We start from the raw sequence: 18,147 nt of genomic DNA, 5'->3' as shown, positions 1-18,147 counted from the left end.
GTAAAATAAGCTGACTTAGTTTGATACATTAATTGCCAAGTCTGTATTAATAAGTGTACATTTGCCATTGGGCAGATGATTCAGTTTAGGCCAAGAATTTGGGACTTTCTAGACATTTTGGGGTGACACTCCATTGACTCTTCTATGAGACGAACTGTTCATTTAGTTTTGTCATATAGATAGGGGCAACCATAGATTGACCAGGTTGTGGTCATTATTCTGTTCGTGACATATTGATATAATAGGAAGAGAGTGGTTTTTAGAATTCAGGAAGACTTGATCTGGCCTGAGTACCTAGCCTTATTAACTGGGGCAGGTTACTTCTTGCTGATTCTCAGTTTATAAGAAATATTTTGGAATGGTTCGGTGAAGACAACATAGTTGGTTAGGCTTGCAGCCTGTTTTAGATTCAGATCTCCTGACTTGTATTTTCAGTTTTTGTTTTTATAGAATTATGTTTTTGTTTTAAAATTAAGAATTTTTACTTCAACGTTCTTTTAAGAAACAATTTATCAACCTTTAGTATTCTGTTGGTGGTTTACAGAGAGTGAAATAAACAAAATAAACATTATTTGTGGCCCAGAAGAATGTTTGTTAGTGGGACTCTTGGCCAAATATATGATTGCCTCTTTACAAATCTCATAATTGTATTGGTAGGCAATAAAATAACCAATAGAAATCAGGAAACCCTAACCTTCCTTTGTAAGGTTTAAATGGCATGTCTCAGCTTTTGGGGGCATAGTACTGATAACTCTCATTTGAGATTATTCTCATGTGGTGAGAATTAGCCTTAGCTAGAAGAAGCAAAAGTCGTTGGCTTTGCAGAAGAAAGAATGGCCTCATATTTTCCACCATTCATGTGACTGCGGTGCAGAACTATAATTCAAAGAAAGTTTTATTCCAGCCAAGGGTAATCTTTCTGAAAGAATCGACAAGCTCATAATGAAGGACTATTGTCCTGGAACTTATTATTAGTCTTATGCTTTCTACATTGCAAACATATATAAAGTTTTAAAGAAGCAGCTCCTGTATGAAATGTTTTAGTTTTGTTACTTCTTGCAGTAGTTGAAATCAGTTTCTTATGTGTAGGGGATGAACTGTGTGGTCTGAGGTGGTTAGTTTAAAGAATTGTCTAGAGACTGGTACAGTGTTACTGATTTTGAGTGGCTAAACCATGGGTGGTTTTTGCTTTATTTTCCCTCTCCCACCTCAACAAACTGTTGCTACTTACATATAAAGAATTTAACTTTTAATGATTCAGATTTCTGTAACTTGTCATTCATATAAAATTATTAATCGTAGCTGGTATTTTGTCTTCTAAAATGTTTCATTGAATTAGAAAGGAAAATGATAGGAGAAATTTGAAGTACTTGTTAGGTTTAGGGAGGCATTCTGTTTCATTTTGGGTTTATTATATTTTTAGTCCTCTTAAATAGTACATTTAAATGATTCAAAAATTTTATTATGGAAACATTCAATACACTTATGTAATCCCACTGTGTGGAGAGAATTGCTGTTAGTCTTTTGGTTGCTGTTCTTTTTTGTTGTTGTTGACATTCTTAGAGAGGGGAAAATCACCTCTCATCACCAGGTGGAAGGAGCTCACATCATTTACTTTTGAAGCTGAGTAAAATGATAGTCTTTTGTCTTTTAACAATATCCTGGCCACATGCTGGAATATTTTAATTGTTATGCTGGAGAGCCATTGTGGGTTGTTCTTTTTTTTTTTTTTTTTTAATGAGTTGGTTGGGAAATACGGAGAAGGGAAAGAAGCAACTAAAATAGAAAAACCAGGAAACAATTATATTAGTCATTCCTTTGCAGTTAGCAGAAGAGACTGTGTCTTTTTCAGTAATTTACATGTATCTTTCTGGCTGTCCTGCTCATACTTCCTTAGTCTTTTTCTCCAGAAAGTAAAGGTGGTAGATTCTCATCATGGACCTAAAGTGTGGAGGCTTGTTTGTTTTGAGTTGCCATGGAACGTTTATCATGGGAATCACTTGGAGAGATTGATCTGATTACATGAAGAAATTTGAAATATTTGTTTTCCGTTTTTGTGGAGAAGTAAATGAGTAGCCTTAGTAATTACGTGACAAAACTTGGGTCATGGACAGAATCTTAGGATGGTAATTTTTTGCTAATGCTACAGCAAGGCATTTTTGAGTTCTCTTATCCTTAACTCACTCTTCTAGAATTCCTAGAGGACCTGCACAGCAGCCTCTCGAGGATCGACTCTTCACTCCCGCCGTCCCGGCAGTGTATAGCACGGTGAGTACCTCATGGCTGTTGGTCGTATTGGATGACTTCTTGCACATAAGCGTTTGATGTCACAACAGTGTTGGTTTGATTGGCATGTGAAAGGTTTTTGGCAAAAATTAAATGAAAATCCTGAACTGAAATAGGTGTATATAATATAAGAAGGGTGACTAGGTCTTTCCCCCATCATCTTAATTTAATAAGTGAATATGAAACAAGCATTGTCTTAAGATAGATTGGCTCATACACCTGTCACCTTTTTTTCTATTTTTTCATCTTTCCATAAATCTACCTCTGTCCTTGTCTTGTGATTCTTTTAGGATACTGAGTTTTAATTTTCTTTTTGGATATTTAAAGTGTTGGTTTGTTTTGTTTTGTTTTGTTTTTTAATGTTTATTTATTTTTGAGAGAGAGACAGAGTGTGAGAGGGGCAGGGGCAGAGAGAAAGGGAGACGGAATCCGGAGCAGGCTCCAGGCTCTGAGCAAGCTGTCAGCACAGAGCCTGATGCGGGGCTTGAACCCACAAACTGCGAGATCATGACCTGAACTGAAGCTGGTTGCTCAACCGACTGAGCCACCCAGGCGCCCCTCTTTTTGGATATTTAAAAAAAATTTTTTTTATTTTACTTTTTTAAATTTCAAAACTTTTTCTTTTTCCCTTTGATTACATAACAAAATTCAAAAAGTTTAGAAATGAGAACATTGGTTGTTTTGTTTTTTTTTTTAATTTTTTTTTTTTAACGTTTATTTATTTTTGAGACAGAGAGAGACAGAGCATGAACAGGGGAGGGTCAGAGAGAGAGGGAGACACAGAATCTGAAACAGGCTCTAGGCTCTGAGCTGCCAGCACAGAGCCCGATGCGGGACTCGAACTCATGGACCGCGAGATCATGACCTGAGCCGAAGTCGGACGCTTAACCGACTGAGCCACCCACGCGCCCCTGAGAACATTGGTTTTAATCCAGGAAATTTAATTTTTTACATTTAATTTTGAGAGAGTTGGGGAGGGGCAGAGAGAGCGAGACAGAAGATTCAAAGCGGACTCTGCACAGACAGCAGACAGCCCGAAGCAGGGTTCGAACTCGCAAACCTTGAGACCAGGACCTGAGCTGAAGTCGATGTTTAATGGACTGAGCCACCCAGGCGCCCCTAGGAAGTTAAACTTTTTATGTTAAATGATTGATTCAAATTCATAAATGGAGGGAAATTTAAAAGTTAGAGGATGAAGGTAATAAAATTAGAAGCGGATTTCAGGTGTCTTAAAGTGAGCCTAAGGGAATTTAGGGAAAACTGAGCAATCAGACCTATCTTTTAAACATTTCAGTCCATCATACCATTTATTCCTTACCATATCGATAAGGTGCTTTAAAAGAAATTCACAGAGTGGGGCACCTGGGTGGCTCCGTCGGTTAAGTGTCTCCTGTCAGCTCAGGTTATGATCTCATGGTTTGTGAGTTCGAGGCCTGCATCAGTCGCTGCACTGACAGTGAGGAGTCTGCCTGGGACTCTCTCTCCCTCTCTCTTCCGTTCCCCCAGTTGGGTGTGTGCGTGCATGCACTCTCTTTCTCTCTCTCTCACTCTCAAGATAATAAACTTAGGAAAACCTCACAGAGTAATGAGAAAGAGGAGTAAATAAATAATTGCAATCTAAAGTGGCGTGATAAAGCAATGATTCTTATCCTTTTGGGTTATGAATTACTTTTACAATCTTGAGTGTAGTCACGGTGCTTTCTTCTCAAAAAAGAGCATATACCCAGTATCTACATATAATTGCAAAATTTCACAAAGATTATTAGGCCATTCATCGGCCCAAGGTTAAGAACCTTTCTTTTTCTTTTAATTTTTTTAATGTTTATTTATTTTTGAGAGAAAGAGAGACAGAGTGTGAGCAGGCCAGGGGCAGAGACAGGGGGAGACACAGAACCCAATCAGGCTCCAGGCCCTGAACTGTCAGCACAGAGCCTGATGGGGAACTCAAACCCACAAACCATGAGATCATGACCTGAACCGAAGTCGGACGCTGAACCCACTGAGCCACCCAGGCGCCCCTAAGAACCTTTGATAAGAGAAAAAAAGATACTATATATGGGAAAGGAAGAAGTCACTTCACTGAGGAAGTGGCACTAAGCTGGAAGGTATAGGATTTCTCTAGGCAGAGTAGGGGAGCAAAAAACCTTCTAGGAAGTTAAAATTCAGAGGCATTCTTAATGGAATGGCCAGTAGTCGGCTTAGTGTGGCATATGTGTTAGGCTTTGTAGCAGAAGTAGAGATGCAATAGATGGGTTTGGGAGGTTTGAAGATTGTCCTAAAGAGTTAGAACTCTATTGTGCATGAATGAGTAGGATGGTTTCCCTGAAATAAATCTCAGTTTATTCCTAGTGTAGATCAGTTAACACTTGTAAATTACTTTTTGAACCCCTTGACTCTTAAAATGGACTCAGTTCGTATAACAAATTGCTTGATCTTCCTAGTAATTGAGAAACTTCAATTTACATGGAAAAATAACCTTTAGAGGGACACCTGGGTGGCTCATTGGGTTAAGCATCAGTCTTGGTTTCTGCTCAGGTCAAGATCTTGTGGTTCATGAGCTTGAGCCCCGAGTCAGAATCCTCTCCTCTCTCTCTTTCTCTTTCTCTTTCTCTTTCTCTTTCTCTTTCTCTTTCTCTTTCTCTCTCTCTCTCTCTTTCTCTTTCTCTTTCTCTTTCTCTTTCTCTTTCTCTTTCTCTTTCTCTTTCTCTCTCTCTCTCTCCACTCCCCCGCTTGTACTTGTTTTCTTGCTTTCCCTCTGTCCCTCAAAATAAATAAATGAAAGAAAGAAAAATAACCTTCCAAGTTTTTTTCTAGCATAAACTTTCTATAGACCAGAGAATTTGTTTGTTTTGTTAGTACTGAGCATAAGGGCAGCTTTGCCATTCAGTTATTTTTCACAGTTAAGATAGGTAAAAGAAGAAAATGAAAATTTTTAGTAATGTTAAGTGATTTCTAGAGGCATCTAGTATAACCATTTTTTTTGATATAGTTTCCTTTGTCTTTTTTTTCTGTTGTAGGCTCTGTATAAGATACTTTATTATATTTTGTCAGTTTATATTATAATGTTGGCATTTCCTTTGCTATTTGAAACATGTCTTAAATAATAAATGGCTTTCTCTTGTTTTGTTTTTTTTTTTTTTTAACAAGAATGTAGTATTCAGTCAACATTTGACAAATGTGTGTCAGGCACTATGTAGGTGTTGGGAATGTAGTAGTAAGTAAACCAAACCCTCCGTACTCATAGAGTTTGTACCTTTCCATGGGATAGAAGGAAAGTCAACAACTATATGCACAATATAGTTTTGGGTAGTAATAAGAGCCTTGACGAAAATGAGGCATGATAAAGGGATAGAGAATGATTGGACTCCAATTTTCCTTGGGCTCTCAGGGGAAGTTCTATCTAAATAAGGCATATAAATAGAGAGGTAAGAAGTGAGGGAGTGAGTCTTGCAGATTTCTAGGGAAAGTACATTTCTAGTAGAAAGAACTGCAGTGCAAAGGTCCAGGGAGGGGTGCCTGCGTGGTTCAGTTGGTTGAGTATCTCTTGATTCTGCTCAGGTCATGATCCCAGGGTCATTGGATTGAATCCCGAGTCTGCAGAGAGCCTGCTTAAGATATTCTCTCTTTCTCTCTCTCTCCCCCCCCCTCCCTCCCCCTCTCTCTCTGTCTCTCCCTCCCTCTCCCTCTCCCTCCCTCTCCCTCTCCCCCCTCCCTGCTTTCGCCCTCTGCCCCCTCTCCTCACTCTCTCTAAAATAAACAAAAATAAATGATAAAAAGAATAAAAATCAAAGGCCCAGAGATAGCAAGGTGCTTTGTGTGATCTTAGAATTGTAAGGAAACTAGTGTGGAGTAGAGAGGGTGGCAACAGAATTCAGAGAAGTATGTGGAGTATCCGATTAGATGGGGCATTATTTAGCATGGTAAGAATTTGGATTATTATAATCTAAATGTAATTGAAAGCCATTAGAAACTTAAGAGCAGTAGATCTGAATTTCCTTTTAAAAGGCGACTGTAGCTATTATATAGATAGCAGACTGTGACTAGGGCAGGTGGCTGTGTTGGTGAAGTGGAAACAAGATGAGTTAAGTGATTGTTCAAGTAAAACAGGCAGAAGATAGATGATGGTGGCTTGCTCTAAGATGGTAGCAGAAAAAGATTAGTAGTGGGATTTGGTATATAGATGCAATAGGATATCGTGGTAGCTTGGATGTGAGATGTGGGAGGAAGAAGACTGAAGGGCGATGTTAGGGATTTGGCTTTGAGTAACTGAATGAATGTGGTACCTTATACAAGTGAACACTGGGGCAGGAATAGGGTTATTGTTGAGAAAAATTAATAGAATTAAACATTATTTTGGTGAGAAGTTAAACATTAGAAATAACTTACTGAATTTAAAGTCTTTCCTGAATTTTGGGTTATTTTTGTGGAATAACGTTCTAGAAATGAAATTACTGAGCTAAAGTATAGACATGTTTTTGAAACTCCTCATAAATGAAGACATGTGACTTTGTAAACTTAGTACTTTGGAGAGAAGATTATCTTGTGAGTGACAGCACAGTGCCTGCTACAGATCTTACATGTCATGTTTTGGAACAAAGGTTTTGAATTTATTTTTTTACTTAGATCAAAGTTGACTTTTACTGTTTGAAGCTACTGTTATATATGTAGTCCTTCAATCAGTTAAAAAAGTGGGTACGTCAGTTACATATGCTGCCTGTTCTGGAAGGATGAGGGATTTTATTTTAGGCAATAAAAAGTTACCTTAAAATATGGCAGTCTTCACTTTTTTAATCAGTTTCCATTCATAGCAATTTAAATTTCTGCCTTGCTTTTACAGTGTTGTGCACATTAACTGAATGAGTAGGAGAGTGGCTGACCAGCTGCTCTGACATTCTTAATTCCCCCTTTTCTCAACCCCAAGATTACGTATTGGTCACTGTTTCTCTAGCGTCTGGGTCCATTAGCATCGTTTCTGTGTCATAAAATAAAGGCTAACCCTCATTTCACCTCCTCCTGCCTTACCACATGGTGCCCATATGTCACTTTAATTGAGTTGGTTGAATTCCTTGAAAGACAAAAAAATGAATCCTGGCCAGTCTTAAACAATTATACAATCAAAGATTTTACATTTTTGTGTCTGATATGCAGGCTTTATGCGCTTATGCCAGCCATTTTAATAGGTTTTCTGCTGATAATCCAAAGGAGGACTCCGTTACATGTTTTAGCTTGATTATCGTTTATGTATTTACTTAAGCCTGATTTATATAAGTTTCTCCCTGGAATGTTTCTCTGGGATGGGAGGGATACTTTTGTTATTATACCTTATTAACCGTTATTATATTAGAGTGATTGATTATGTGAACAAAAAAAGAATAGAGCCAGTATTTTTTAAACTCTAGTAAGAGAGGTATATATTACATGGTAGAGAAGAAATGGCAAAACTGAAGGAATGAGCCAGTAACTTGAAATATATTCATGAATAACTCTCTCAATTAGCATACTTACGAAAAACAAACTGAAATTTTACCATCTTGTGTGTGTTTTTGGCTTCATATTTTCTTTAGAGAAATTAGATTTTATGACTAGTAAGCCAGTATTTTTAATATAATTGCAGAAATAAACTGGAATTTTCTGGAATAATGACTACAAAAAGCAGCAGTCATATTCTGGTAGATTGTAAGAGTTGTCTTATTAACTGCTTTTGCAGAATTCCTATAAATAATTAAATCTGAATGAATTATTCTTTAATGCGATAACATTGCATAATCCTTTTCAGCCAGCTTATACTTTTAAAGTCTTGTTTCTGTCATCCTATAGTTCTGTTCATCTAATTAGAAGATCATACTTTTATGTTTGTTTTCACGTCACTAATAAATACTGAGTTGGCCCAACATGTCAGTGGAGATAGCTGCATAGAGACAAAATTTAGCGTGGGTTGATCAACACTCTAGTGAGATGTAAATCTACTTAATTGTCCTGTAATCCAGCACAGAATAACAATGCATTTTTTCCCCATGGTAAATACACCACTTCAGCTGATGATTTATTTATGTAGACTTTATTTTTGTAAACAGCTTTCTTGAGATGTATTTGATATACAGTATATATAGTGCCTGTGATTTAAATATATTTAAAGTATACTCTTTAAAGTGTATAATGTGGTTAGGCTTAACATACCCCCATGAAAACCTTTGCCACAATGGATAAAATTAACATATGCGTCATTCTTAACTTCCCTCCTTTCTTCCTAATCTTTCTTTTCCATCCCTCCCCCCCTCACCCCGCCATTGGTCTGCTTTGTATAATGATGAACTCATTCTCAAGACACTTATTAAAAAGTATAATAGGAAAAGGAATAATGTAGTAGGTACTGGTCGGCTTTTGTTTTTTGATTTTCCTTTTGTCACTCAGATTGTTTCAATATATTTCCATGCTGTGTTTATCAGTAGCTTGTTCTTGGGAGAAAAAGTAATCTTTATACTTATTATTATTATTATTTTAGAAAAAGTAAACTAAAGGTTTAAAATTCAGGACTGTGATAGTCACATGTTCAATGTATTCTTTTTCGCCCTAAGGATACATTTTTATTTATTTTTTTATTTAAAAAAAATTTTGTTTTAATGTTTATTTATTTTTGAGACAGAGAGAGACAGAGCATGAACGGGGGAGGGTCAGAGAGAGAGGGAGACACAGAATCTGAAACAGGCTCCAGGCTCTGAGCTGTCAGCACAGAGCCTGACGCGGGGCTTGAACTCACGGACCGTGAGATCATGACCTGAGCCGAAGTCGGACACCCAACCGACTGAGCCACCCAGGCGCCCCTGGGATACATTTTTAAAAAAATTTATTTATATATATGTGAGAGAGAGAAAGAGCACGTGTTGGGGAGGGGCATAGAAAGAAGTAGAGAGAGAATCCCAAGCAGGCTCCCTACCCAGCCCAGGAGCCCCATGTGGGCTCCATCTCCAAAACATGGGATCCTGACCTGATCTGAAACCAAGACTCAGACGCTTAACTGACTGAGTCGCCCCAGGGCCCCTGGAGTTTGGTTTTTATTGAACATAATATAAATCATATGATTATACAATTTGTTTTTTTTTTTTTTTTTTTTTAATGTATATTTTTGAGAGAGTGTGAGCAGGGGGAGGGTGAGAGAGAGAGAGAGCACGGACAGGGGAGCCAAAGCAGGCTCTGTGCTGACAGCAGCAAGCCTGATGTGGGGCTCAAACCCATGAACTGTGAGATCATGACCTGACCTGAAGTCCAATGCTCGACTGACTGAGCCACCGAGGGACCCTGGTTGTTTATGTTGTTGTTTAAATATGACACGTTAACACATAATGCAAACATTATAAACGTTAGTTTGTAGCATGTCAGTGAGGTGAACCCTAATTTGCATAATCTGTACGTTTAAAAACCAGTGTTGGGCTTAAACACTTTATTTTCTGTTTTAAATAATTTTGTGATTTATACATATACATATATGTATGTATATTTTTGTCTCTGTTTAAGTAGCATTACTTCCTATTTAAGATTTTCAAAAGTAGCCTTACATAAACACAGTGTAAAGATACTTAATGTTTTTGACATATTACATAGTTAAGGCAGGTTATGTTGCTGTAGAGTATAGGAGTGTTTCCATTTCATTGTGTCTTGAGTTTCAGGTGTTCTCATTTTCATTCTAACTTGATAGGTCAAAAGTGCAGTTTCGCAATTCACAAAAGAGAAAATTAGCAGGTTAAGTGACTGTAAGAATGTTTAACATTGGTGAAATCATGATGTCATATTTCATTTATAAAATCAGCAAACGTTTAATTGTGTACCCATTTTCAGTTGTAGGAATGTAATAATCGGAAATGTTTTATAAGTTTCTTTTTAAAAGCCTTTTATTCTTTTTTCCTATTTAATATTTTTACATTATGGAGTATAGAGAAGGAATAAAATTTTCCTGATTGTTGTGACAAAAAGGATGTGGTTGTAAGAACATGGTAGTTTTACAAGTATTCTTGTCACTTTTCTCCAGTAGCATTGCTGATAGGTGACCATAGTTAGAAATCCAGATTCTTATGTTTGAAATTTAAATAAAAGATGGAAATCACATTTAGATAGTACCTTATTTTTAAATAAAATTGTGGTAAAATATACATAACTTAAAATTTACCATCCTAATAAATTTATATTTTATTTATTTATTCTTAATTTTTTAAATGTTTATTTTTGAGAGAGAGAGAGAGAGAGACAGAGACAGAGCATGAGCCGGGGAGAGGCAGAGAGACATGGGGGGAGACACAGAATCTGAAGCAGGCTCCAGGCTCCGAGCTGTCAGCACAGAGCCCGACTTTGGGCTCGAACCCACAAGCCGTGATATCATGACCTGAGCCGAAGTTGGATGCTCCACTGACTGAGCCACCCAGGCACCCCTGTTTTATATTTTAAACTGTTTGTTTGTTTACTCACTTATTTAAGTAATCTGTACACCCCCCCCCCCCCAAGTTCAAGAGCTGTGCTCTTTTTTTTGTTTTTGTTTTTAAATGTTTATTTATTTTGAGAGAGAGAGAGCGAGTGAGCGAGCAGGGGAGGGGCAGAGAGAGAGAGAGAGAGAGAGAGAGAGAGAGAGAGAGAATCCCAAGCAGGCTCCGCCTGCACTGTGAGCATGCAGCCTGATGTGGGGCTTGAACCCACAAACCGTGAGACCATGACCTGAACCGAAACCAAGAGACAGATGCGAATCAGACACTTCACCTGCTGAACCACCCAGGCGCTTCTCCATCTTAGTCATTTTATTTTATGTTAATTTTTTAAAGTTTATTCATTTATTTTGAGAGAGAGAGAAAGTGCAGACACATGCATGAGGAGGGGCAGAGAGAGAGGAGAGGGAGAATTTCAAGAAGGCTCCATGTGCTGTCAGCCGGGAGCCCAATGTGGGGCTCGATCCCACAAACCTTGAGATCATGACCTGCGCTGAAACCAACATTCAGACACCTAACCCATTGAGCCACCCAGGCGCCCCTCATCTTAATCATTTTAAAGCATAGAGTTAAGTGTTGCTAAATACTTTCACATTGTTATGTAGCCACTGTCACCATGCATCCTCAGAAGTCTTTTCATCTTCTAAAACTGAAACTGCCTATTACAACAACTGCCACTACTCTAACAACTTCTCATTTTCCCCTCCCCTGAGTCTCTGGAAAGCACCACTCTACTTTCTGTCTCTATGACTTGGACTACTAGAAATACCTTCTGTAAGTGGAGTTATGTAGTAGTTCTCTTTTTGTGACCGTTTTTTTTTTTTTTTTAATTTTTTAACGTTTATTTATTTTTGAGACAGAGAGAGACAGAGCATGAATGGGGGAGGGTCAGAGAGAGGGAGACACAGAATCTGAAACAGGCTCCAGGCTCTGAGCTGTCAGCATGGAGCCCGACGCAGGGCTCGAACCCACAGACCGCGAGATCATGACCTGAGCCGAGGTTGGACACTCAATCGACTGAGCCACCCAGGCGCCCCTTTTTGTGACTGCTTTATTTCACTTAGCCTACTGTCTTCAGTGTTCATCTGTATTGTAGTGTGTATCAGAATTTCCTTCTTTTTCAAGGCATGTAGTTTTCCAGTTTTCCCAGCACCCTTTGTTGAAAAGACTGTCTTTTTCCCATTAAACGGTCTTGGCACTCTTTGTGAAAATCATGTGAGCATATGTGCGAGTATTTATTTTTGGGCTCTCTATTCTTTTCTGTTGATCTACATGTCTGTCTTTATGCCAAAACCACACGTTTTGATTTCTGTAGCTTTGTAGTAAGTTTTGAAATCAGGAAGTTTGAGTCCGTCGGGGTGTCTGGGCGGCTCAGTTGGTTAAGCATCTAATTTTGGCCTAGGTCATGATCCTGCGCTTCATGGGTTCGAGCCCCGCGTTGGGCTCTGTGCTGACAGCTCAGAACCTGGAGCCTGCTTCAGATTCTCTCTCTCTCTCTCTCAGCCCCTCCGCTTCTTGCACTGTGTCTGTCTCCCAAAAATAAATAAATATTAAAAAAAAATTAAAAAAGAAACTGAGTCCTTCTGTTCTTTTTCAAGATTGATTTGTCTGTTTGGGCTTTCTTGAAATTCCATATAAATTTTAAGATGGATTTTTCTATTTCTGTAAAAAAACATTGGGATTTTGGTAGGAATTACATTGGATCTGTAGATCACTTCAGCAGTAGGGACATCTTACAATATTGGGTCTTGTACTCTATGAATAGGAGATGTGTTTTCATTCATTTAGGTCTTTAATTTCTTTTAGTCATGTTTTATAGTTTTTACTGTAGAATTCTTTGACTTCTTTGGTTAATTCCTATGTATTTTATTTTTTCTGATGCTAATGTAGATGGAATCATTTTCTTCATTTCCTTTTCTGATAGTTCACTGTTCATGTATAGAAATTTACCTGATTTTGTGTGTGTTGACTTCATATCTTGCTGCTTCAATGAATTCGTTTATTGTTCTGCGAGTTTTTTGGTGGTATCCCTAGGGTTGTCTTACATATAAGATCGTATCATCTGAAACAGATAATTTTGCTTCTTTTTCAGTTTGTCTTTTATTTCTTTCTCTTGCCAGTTGCTCCGGCTAGGATTTCCATTACTGTGTTAAAAAGAAGTGGTGAATGCAAGCATCCTTGCTTTGTTTCTGATTTTAGAGGAAAAGCTTCAGTCTTTTGCCATTGAGTACAATATTTGGTGTGGTTTTTTTGTATATAGCTTTTATTATGCTAAGGTAGTTTCCTTCCTTTTTTAGTTTGTTGAGTCTTATTTGTCATGAAACGGTAAAGTTTGTCAAATGCTTTTTCTGCATTAGTTGAAATGATCAGGTGGGTTTTTTCCTTCATGTTGATGTGATGTATTACACAGATTGATTTTTTTGTTTGTTTATTTTGAGAGAGAGAGAGCGTGTGCGTGTGCACATTGGGGGGTGGGGCAGAGAGAGAGGAGGAGAGAGAGAATCCCAAGTGGATTCCGCACTGTCAGCACAGCGCCTGATTTGGAGCTTGAACCATGTACTGTGAGATCATGACCTGAGCTGAAGTTCACACTTAGCCAACTGAGTCATCCAGGCTCCCTGAAGAGGAAATCATAACCAGGGCCCGTGCCCAGTGCGGAGCCCAACAAGAGCTCATCTCGGGACCACGAGATAATGACTTGAGCTGAAATCAAGAGTCGGATGCATAACCAACTGAGACACCCTGATGGCGCTAGGGTGTTTTTTGTTTGTTTGTTTGTTTGTTTGTTTTTGAGTATTTTTGCATTGATACCTGTAGGAGATATTGGTCTATAGTTTTCTTAGAGTGTCTTTATCTGGCTTTGGTATCAATATCATGCTAACCTCATAGAATGAGTTAGGAAGTATTTCCTCCTCTTCACTTTTTTGGAAAAGTTTTAGAAGAAAGAGGTTAGAGTGGGAGAGAGCCAAAGCATAAGAGACTCTTAAAAACTGAGAACAAACTGAGGGTTGATGGGGGTGGGAGGGAGGGGAAGATGGGTGATGGGTATTGAAGAGGGCATCTTTTGGGATGAGCACTGGGTGTTGTATGGAATCCAATTTGACAATAAATTTCATATATTGAAAAAAAAAGAAAAGTTTTAGAAGAATTGGTATTAGTTCTTCTTTCCATGTGTGGTAGCATTTTCCAATAAAGCCATAAAGTCTAGGGCTTTTGGTTTTGTAATTGTTTTGAGTACTGATTCAGTTTCCTTACTAATTATTCATCTATTCAGATTTTCTGTTTCTTCATGATTTCATCCTGGTAGATTTTGTGTTTCTAGGAATTTGTCCATTTTACCTAGGTTATCCAATTTGTTGGTGTTTAGTTATTTTTTAAATTTTGGCCTTTGATTTAATGTTCAACTCAGAATTCTGTAATCACTTGGAAGTATTTAGGTCAGGGGTTCTCAACTGGAGATGCTTTTCCCTCCAGAGGACATTTGGCAATATCTGGAGACAGTTTTGGTTGTCACAATTTGATGGGGGTGGGGAGGGAGAAGGGAATGAATGCTTGTGACAGTTGAAGGCTAGAGACCAAGGATGCAGTTAAACATCCCGAAGTGTAAAGATAGCCTCACAACAAAAACTACCCAGCCCAAAATGTTAATAATACCACTGCTGAGCAACTCAGATTTCGATTCTCCCTAAATGTTAGCAACGTTACTAAAATTGTTAACAATCCAGCTGGTATTTGTTGAATAGGAGAAAAACATTGATATGAAAGTAAAAATTAATAAAAATTATAGTAAGTGCGTTGAAGGAGATATGGAGATATACATGATATAAAATGAAAGAGTAATTTATAATTACGTATGAGCCTGAGAAGGTGGCATTTTAAGATATCTGAACCATGAGGAGAATTCAGTCCTTAATGGATAGGGAGGAAATGTGTCAATCTCCCAAACAGATTTGGACAGTAAGGTTTGTAGAAGAGTAGAGCTCTCCTGGTAGTGGGAAGCTCAGTGCTCTGGAGACCGCACAAGATGGCAGGCTCAGAACTGGTGCCGTCCGTTAATAGCATGTCTGTTCAGGGGTAGCTGGGTGACTCAGTCGTTGAAGCCATGTTGTTAGACATTTTGGATCAGGTCACGATCTCAGGGTTTGTGAGATCGAGCCCCTTGTCGGGCTCTGTGTTGACAGTGAGTTGCCTGTTTGGGAGTCTCTCCCTCCCTCTGTCCCTTCCCTGCTTGTGTGCACACTTGTGTGTGCTTGCTCATTCTCTATCTCAAAAATAAATGAACAAACTTAAGAAAAAATATGCCCGTTCGGCACTTGAAACATGTCTAGTGTGACTGAGGAGCTGAATTTTCAATTTTATTTAATTTTTGTTAATTGAAATTTAAATAGATTGTGGTTATCATTGGAAACCAGCTTTAGAGGGTGACAGAGTCTAGATCATGCCAATTTTGTAAGGTTCTGAACAGGCATTTGTATTTTATTTGGCATGCTGGAGCCATTCATTATGGATATGACATGTTAAGATTTAAATTATAAAAACTTTGATACTTATTGTGTTAGTCGATGAGTTGGAATTCACGGTTTACATGGGCAGCAGAATGGATAGTGGTTAAAAGTGGCTAAATGGCTCCGGAATGATACCAGATGAATTCAGTTCCTGGTGCTTTTCACATGAGCAGCTGGCTGTGTCTCATTGAGCAAGTTAAGTTGTTTGTACCTTAGTTTCCTTCCTCATTAGTAAAATGAAGATAATTATTACATTCATCTCAAAAGGTCATTATGTAAGTTGAGTAAGACAAATCCGTTTAAAACTGGTAAAGCCTGGTATGTAAGCATCATTCAGATTCTTTGCAGCAACTACTGCCACCACTCGACTTTTACCACTGGTACAAGAACCAGCCAACTGCTCTTTTGATGCCTTTGAAATGATACCTAAACAAGCTTAATGTTAGGGTAGATGAAATGTTTGTGTTTTCCATTTTAATAATGCGGCTTTTAAGACTTCAGGATTTACTGCACAAGATAGTTTTTGGAATGTCCAAATTACAATAGGAAAGTAAGCTCTTTCCTTTAATAAACTAATAACGGTACCTTATAGAAACCTAGCAAAATTAGGGGATAAAAGACGTAGTGTCATTACCCACGTCTTAAATAGTGTTAACTTGTTTTATATTTCTTCTTTTTAGTTGGTCACTGCCATATTGTTAGACATATTGTTTTATTTTTAGCAATTCCATGCAGAATTTTTGTTCACAATAATATAATTTTAACAATTTTGTCCAGAAGTTATTGTAATTAGAGATTATTATCCTATTTTTATAAATTATTAGGAAAAAAGTTACCAAAATTGGTACTATAGAAAGGTAGTCAGATGAGCTAAGGTTTGTGTCACTTTTATTTCCAAGTAATTTATTTTTTTATTGAAATGTAATTGACTTGTAACATTACAAATTTAAGGCATACAACCTTTTGATTTGATATACTTACGTATTGCAATATGATTACCACAATTACCTTAGCTAACAACTCCATCATGTCACATAATTACCATTTCTTTCTTGTGGTGAAAACATTTAAATCTAGTTTTTAACAATTTTCCAGTGTATAATATAATATTGCTAAGTATAATCACAGTGCTGTGCATTAGATCCCCAGAATGTATTCATCTTTTAACTGCAAATTTGTATCCTTTGATCAACATTTCCCCAGTTCCTCAATCCCCAGCCCCTGGTAACTCCATTCTTTACTTTATTTCTATGAGTTTTGACTGTTTCATGTTCCACATAGAAGTACTATCATACAGTGTTTCTCTTTGTTTGACTTACCTCACCTAGCATAATGCCTTCACAGCCCATTCATATTGTTGCAATTGGCACATTTACTTCTTTTTTCTTATGGCTGAGTAATAATGTGTGTGTGTGTGTGTGTGTGTGTGTGTGTGTGTGTGTGTGTGTGTGTGTTTATGTACGTCACATCTTTATCCATTCATCTCTTGACGGGTTTTGAAGTTGTTTCTGTGATCTTGCCTATTGTGAATAGTGCTGCAGTAAACATGGAGTGCAGTCATCTTTCTGAGATCTTATTTTCATTTCTTTTGGATGTATACTCAGAAGTGGGATTGCTGGATCATAGAGTCAGCTGAGTGTAAGCTTTGTATCATTATTATTTTTTTTAAAGTACTCTACACCCAGCGTGGGGCTTGAACTCAAAATCAAGAGACAGATGCTCCAGTGACTGAGCCAACCAGCCCTGAGAGAGATCACCTTGGACCGAATATTATAAAAATGTATAAGCTATCCAAGATTGAATATATTTCATCATTTCCTTATTCTTCTTGGGCTCACCTTTTACTAACATCTTCAGAAAGTTTTACTTTTATAAAAAACCTCATTCTGGGGCGCCTGGGTGGCTCAGTCGGTTGAGCGTCCGACTTCAGCTCAGGTCATGATGTCTCAGTTCGTGAGTTCGAGCCCCGCATCGGGTTCTGTGCTGACAGCTCAGAGTCTGGAGCCCACTTCAGTTTTTGTGTCTCCCTTTCTCTCTGCCCCTCCCCTGTTTGTGCTCTGTCTCTCTCTCTCTCAAAAATAAATAAACATTAAAAAAAAAACCAAAAACCTCATTCTTACCTGTCACTAACATCACCCTCCTTTCTTTAAGTAAATCCCATAGTCAGTATCAGATACTGTACTTAGGAAAGGCTGATGCTCTTACTGCTATATTTTGTTATTGTTGTTAAAAATTACGCCTGTTGGGGTGCTTGGGTGGCTTAGTTGGTTATGTGGCCAGCTTCAGGTCAGGTCATGATCTCTTATGGTCCGTGGGTTTGAGCCCCGTGTCGGGCTCTGTGCTGACAGCTCAGACCCTGGAGCCTACTTCAGATTGTGTGTCTCCCTCTCCCTGCCCTTCCCCTGCTCGCTTGCTCGCTCTCTCTTTCTCTCTCTTTCTCTCTCACAAATAAGCAGTCATTAAAAAAATGTACCTGCAGGGGCGCCTGGGTGGCGCAGTCGGTTAAGCGTCCGACTTCAGCCAGGTCACGATCTTGCGGTCCGTGAGTTCGAGCCCCGCATCGGGCTCTGGGCTGATGGCTCAGAGCCTGGAGCCTGTTTCCGATTCTGTGTCTCCCTCTCTCTCTGCCCCTCCCCCGTTCATGCTCTGTCTCTCTCTGTCCCAAAAATAAATAAACGTTAAAAAAAAATAAAAAATAAATAAAAAAAAAATGTACCTGCCAATTGGATTGGGTCTTTTTTTCTCTATTTCCTTTCTTTTCTAAATACAGAATAGGTTTGTTTATTTGTTGTAATATTTAAAACATGTTTGAAGTTTCTTTTCTGTAGAATTTTTTTAAAAGTTTGTTTAGTCTTGAGAGAGAGAGACAGAGTGCGAGGCGGGGAGGG

The 18,147-nt window shown here is 38.2% G+C and overlaps 1 protein-coding gene across 39 annotated transcripts in view; it reads left to right on the top strand.

Annotated features, from left to right (window-relative positions):
* The window catches only part of EIF4G3 (eukaryotic translation initiation factor 4 gamma 3), a 318,997-nt gene that overhangs the window by 81,870 nt on the left and 218,980 nt on the right, over positions 1–18,147 (top strand). For all 39 annotated transcript variants that reach the window (XM_045475993.1, XM_045475992.1, XM_045475990.1 and 36 more), the window contains one exon: positions 2,193–2,268. Coding sequence is in view for 9 of the 39 variants with exons in the window: in XM_045475978.1 (XP_045331934.1) it covers positions 2,193–2,268 (76 nt within the window). In the remaining 30 variants the exon portion in view is untranslated. Of the gene's footprint in view, positions 1–2,192; positions 2,269–18,147 lie in introns of those variants that run through there.

This window comes from Leopardus geoffroyi, chromosome C1, assembly GCF_018350155.1.
Source record: "Leopardus geoffroyi isolate Oge1 chromosome C1, O.geoffroyi_Oge1_pat1.0, whole genome shotgun sequence".
NCBI classification, from domain to species: Eukaryota; Metazoa; Chordata; class Mammalia; order Carnivora; family Felidae; genus Leopardus; species Leopardus geoffroyi.
This window is presented reverse-complemented; position numbering and strand designations above follow the sequence as displayed.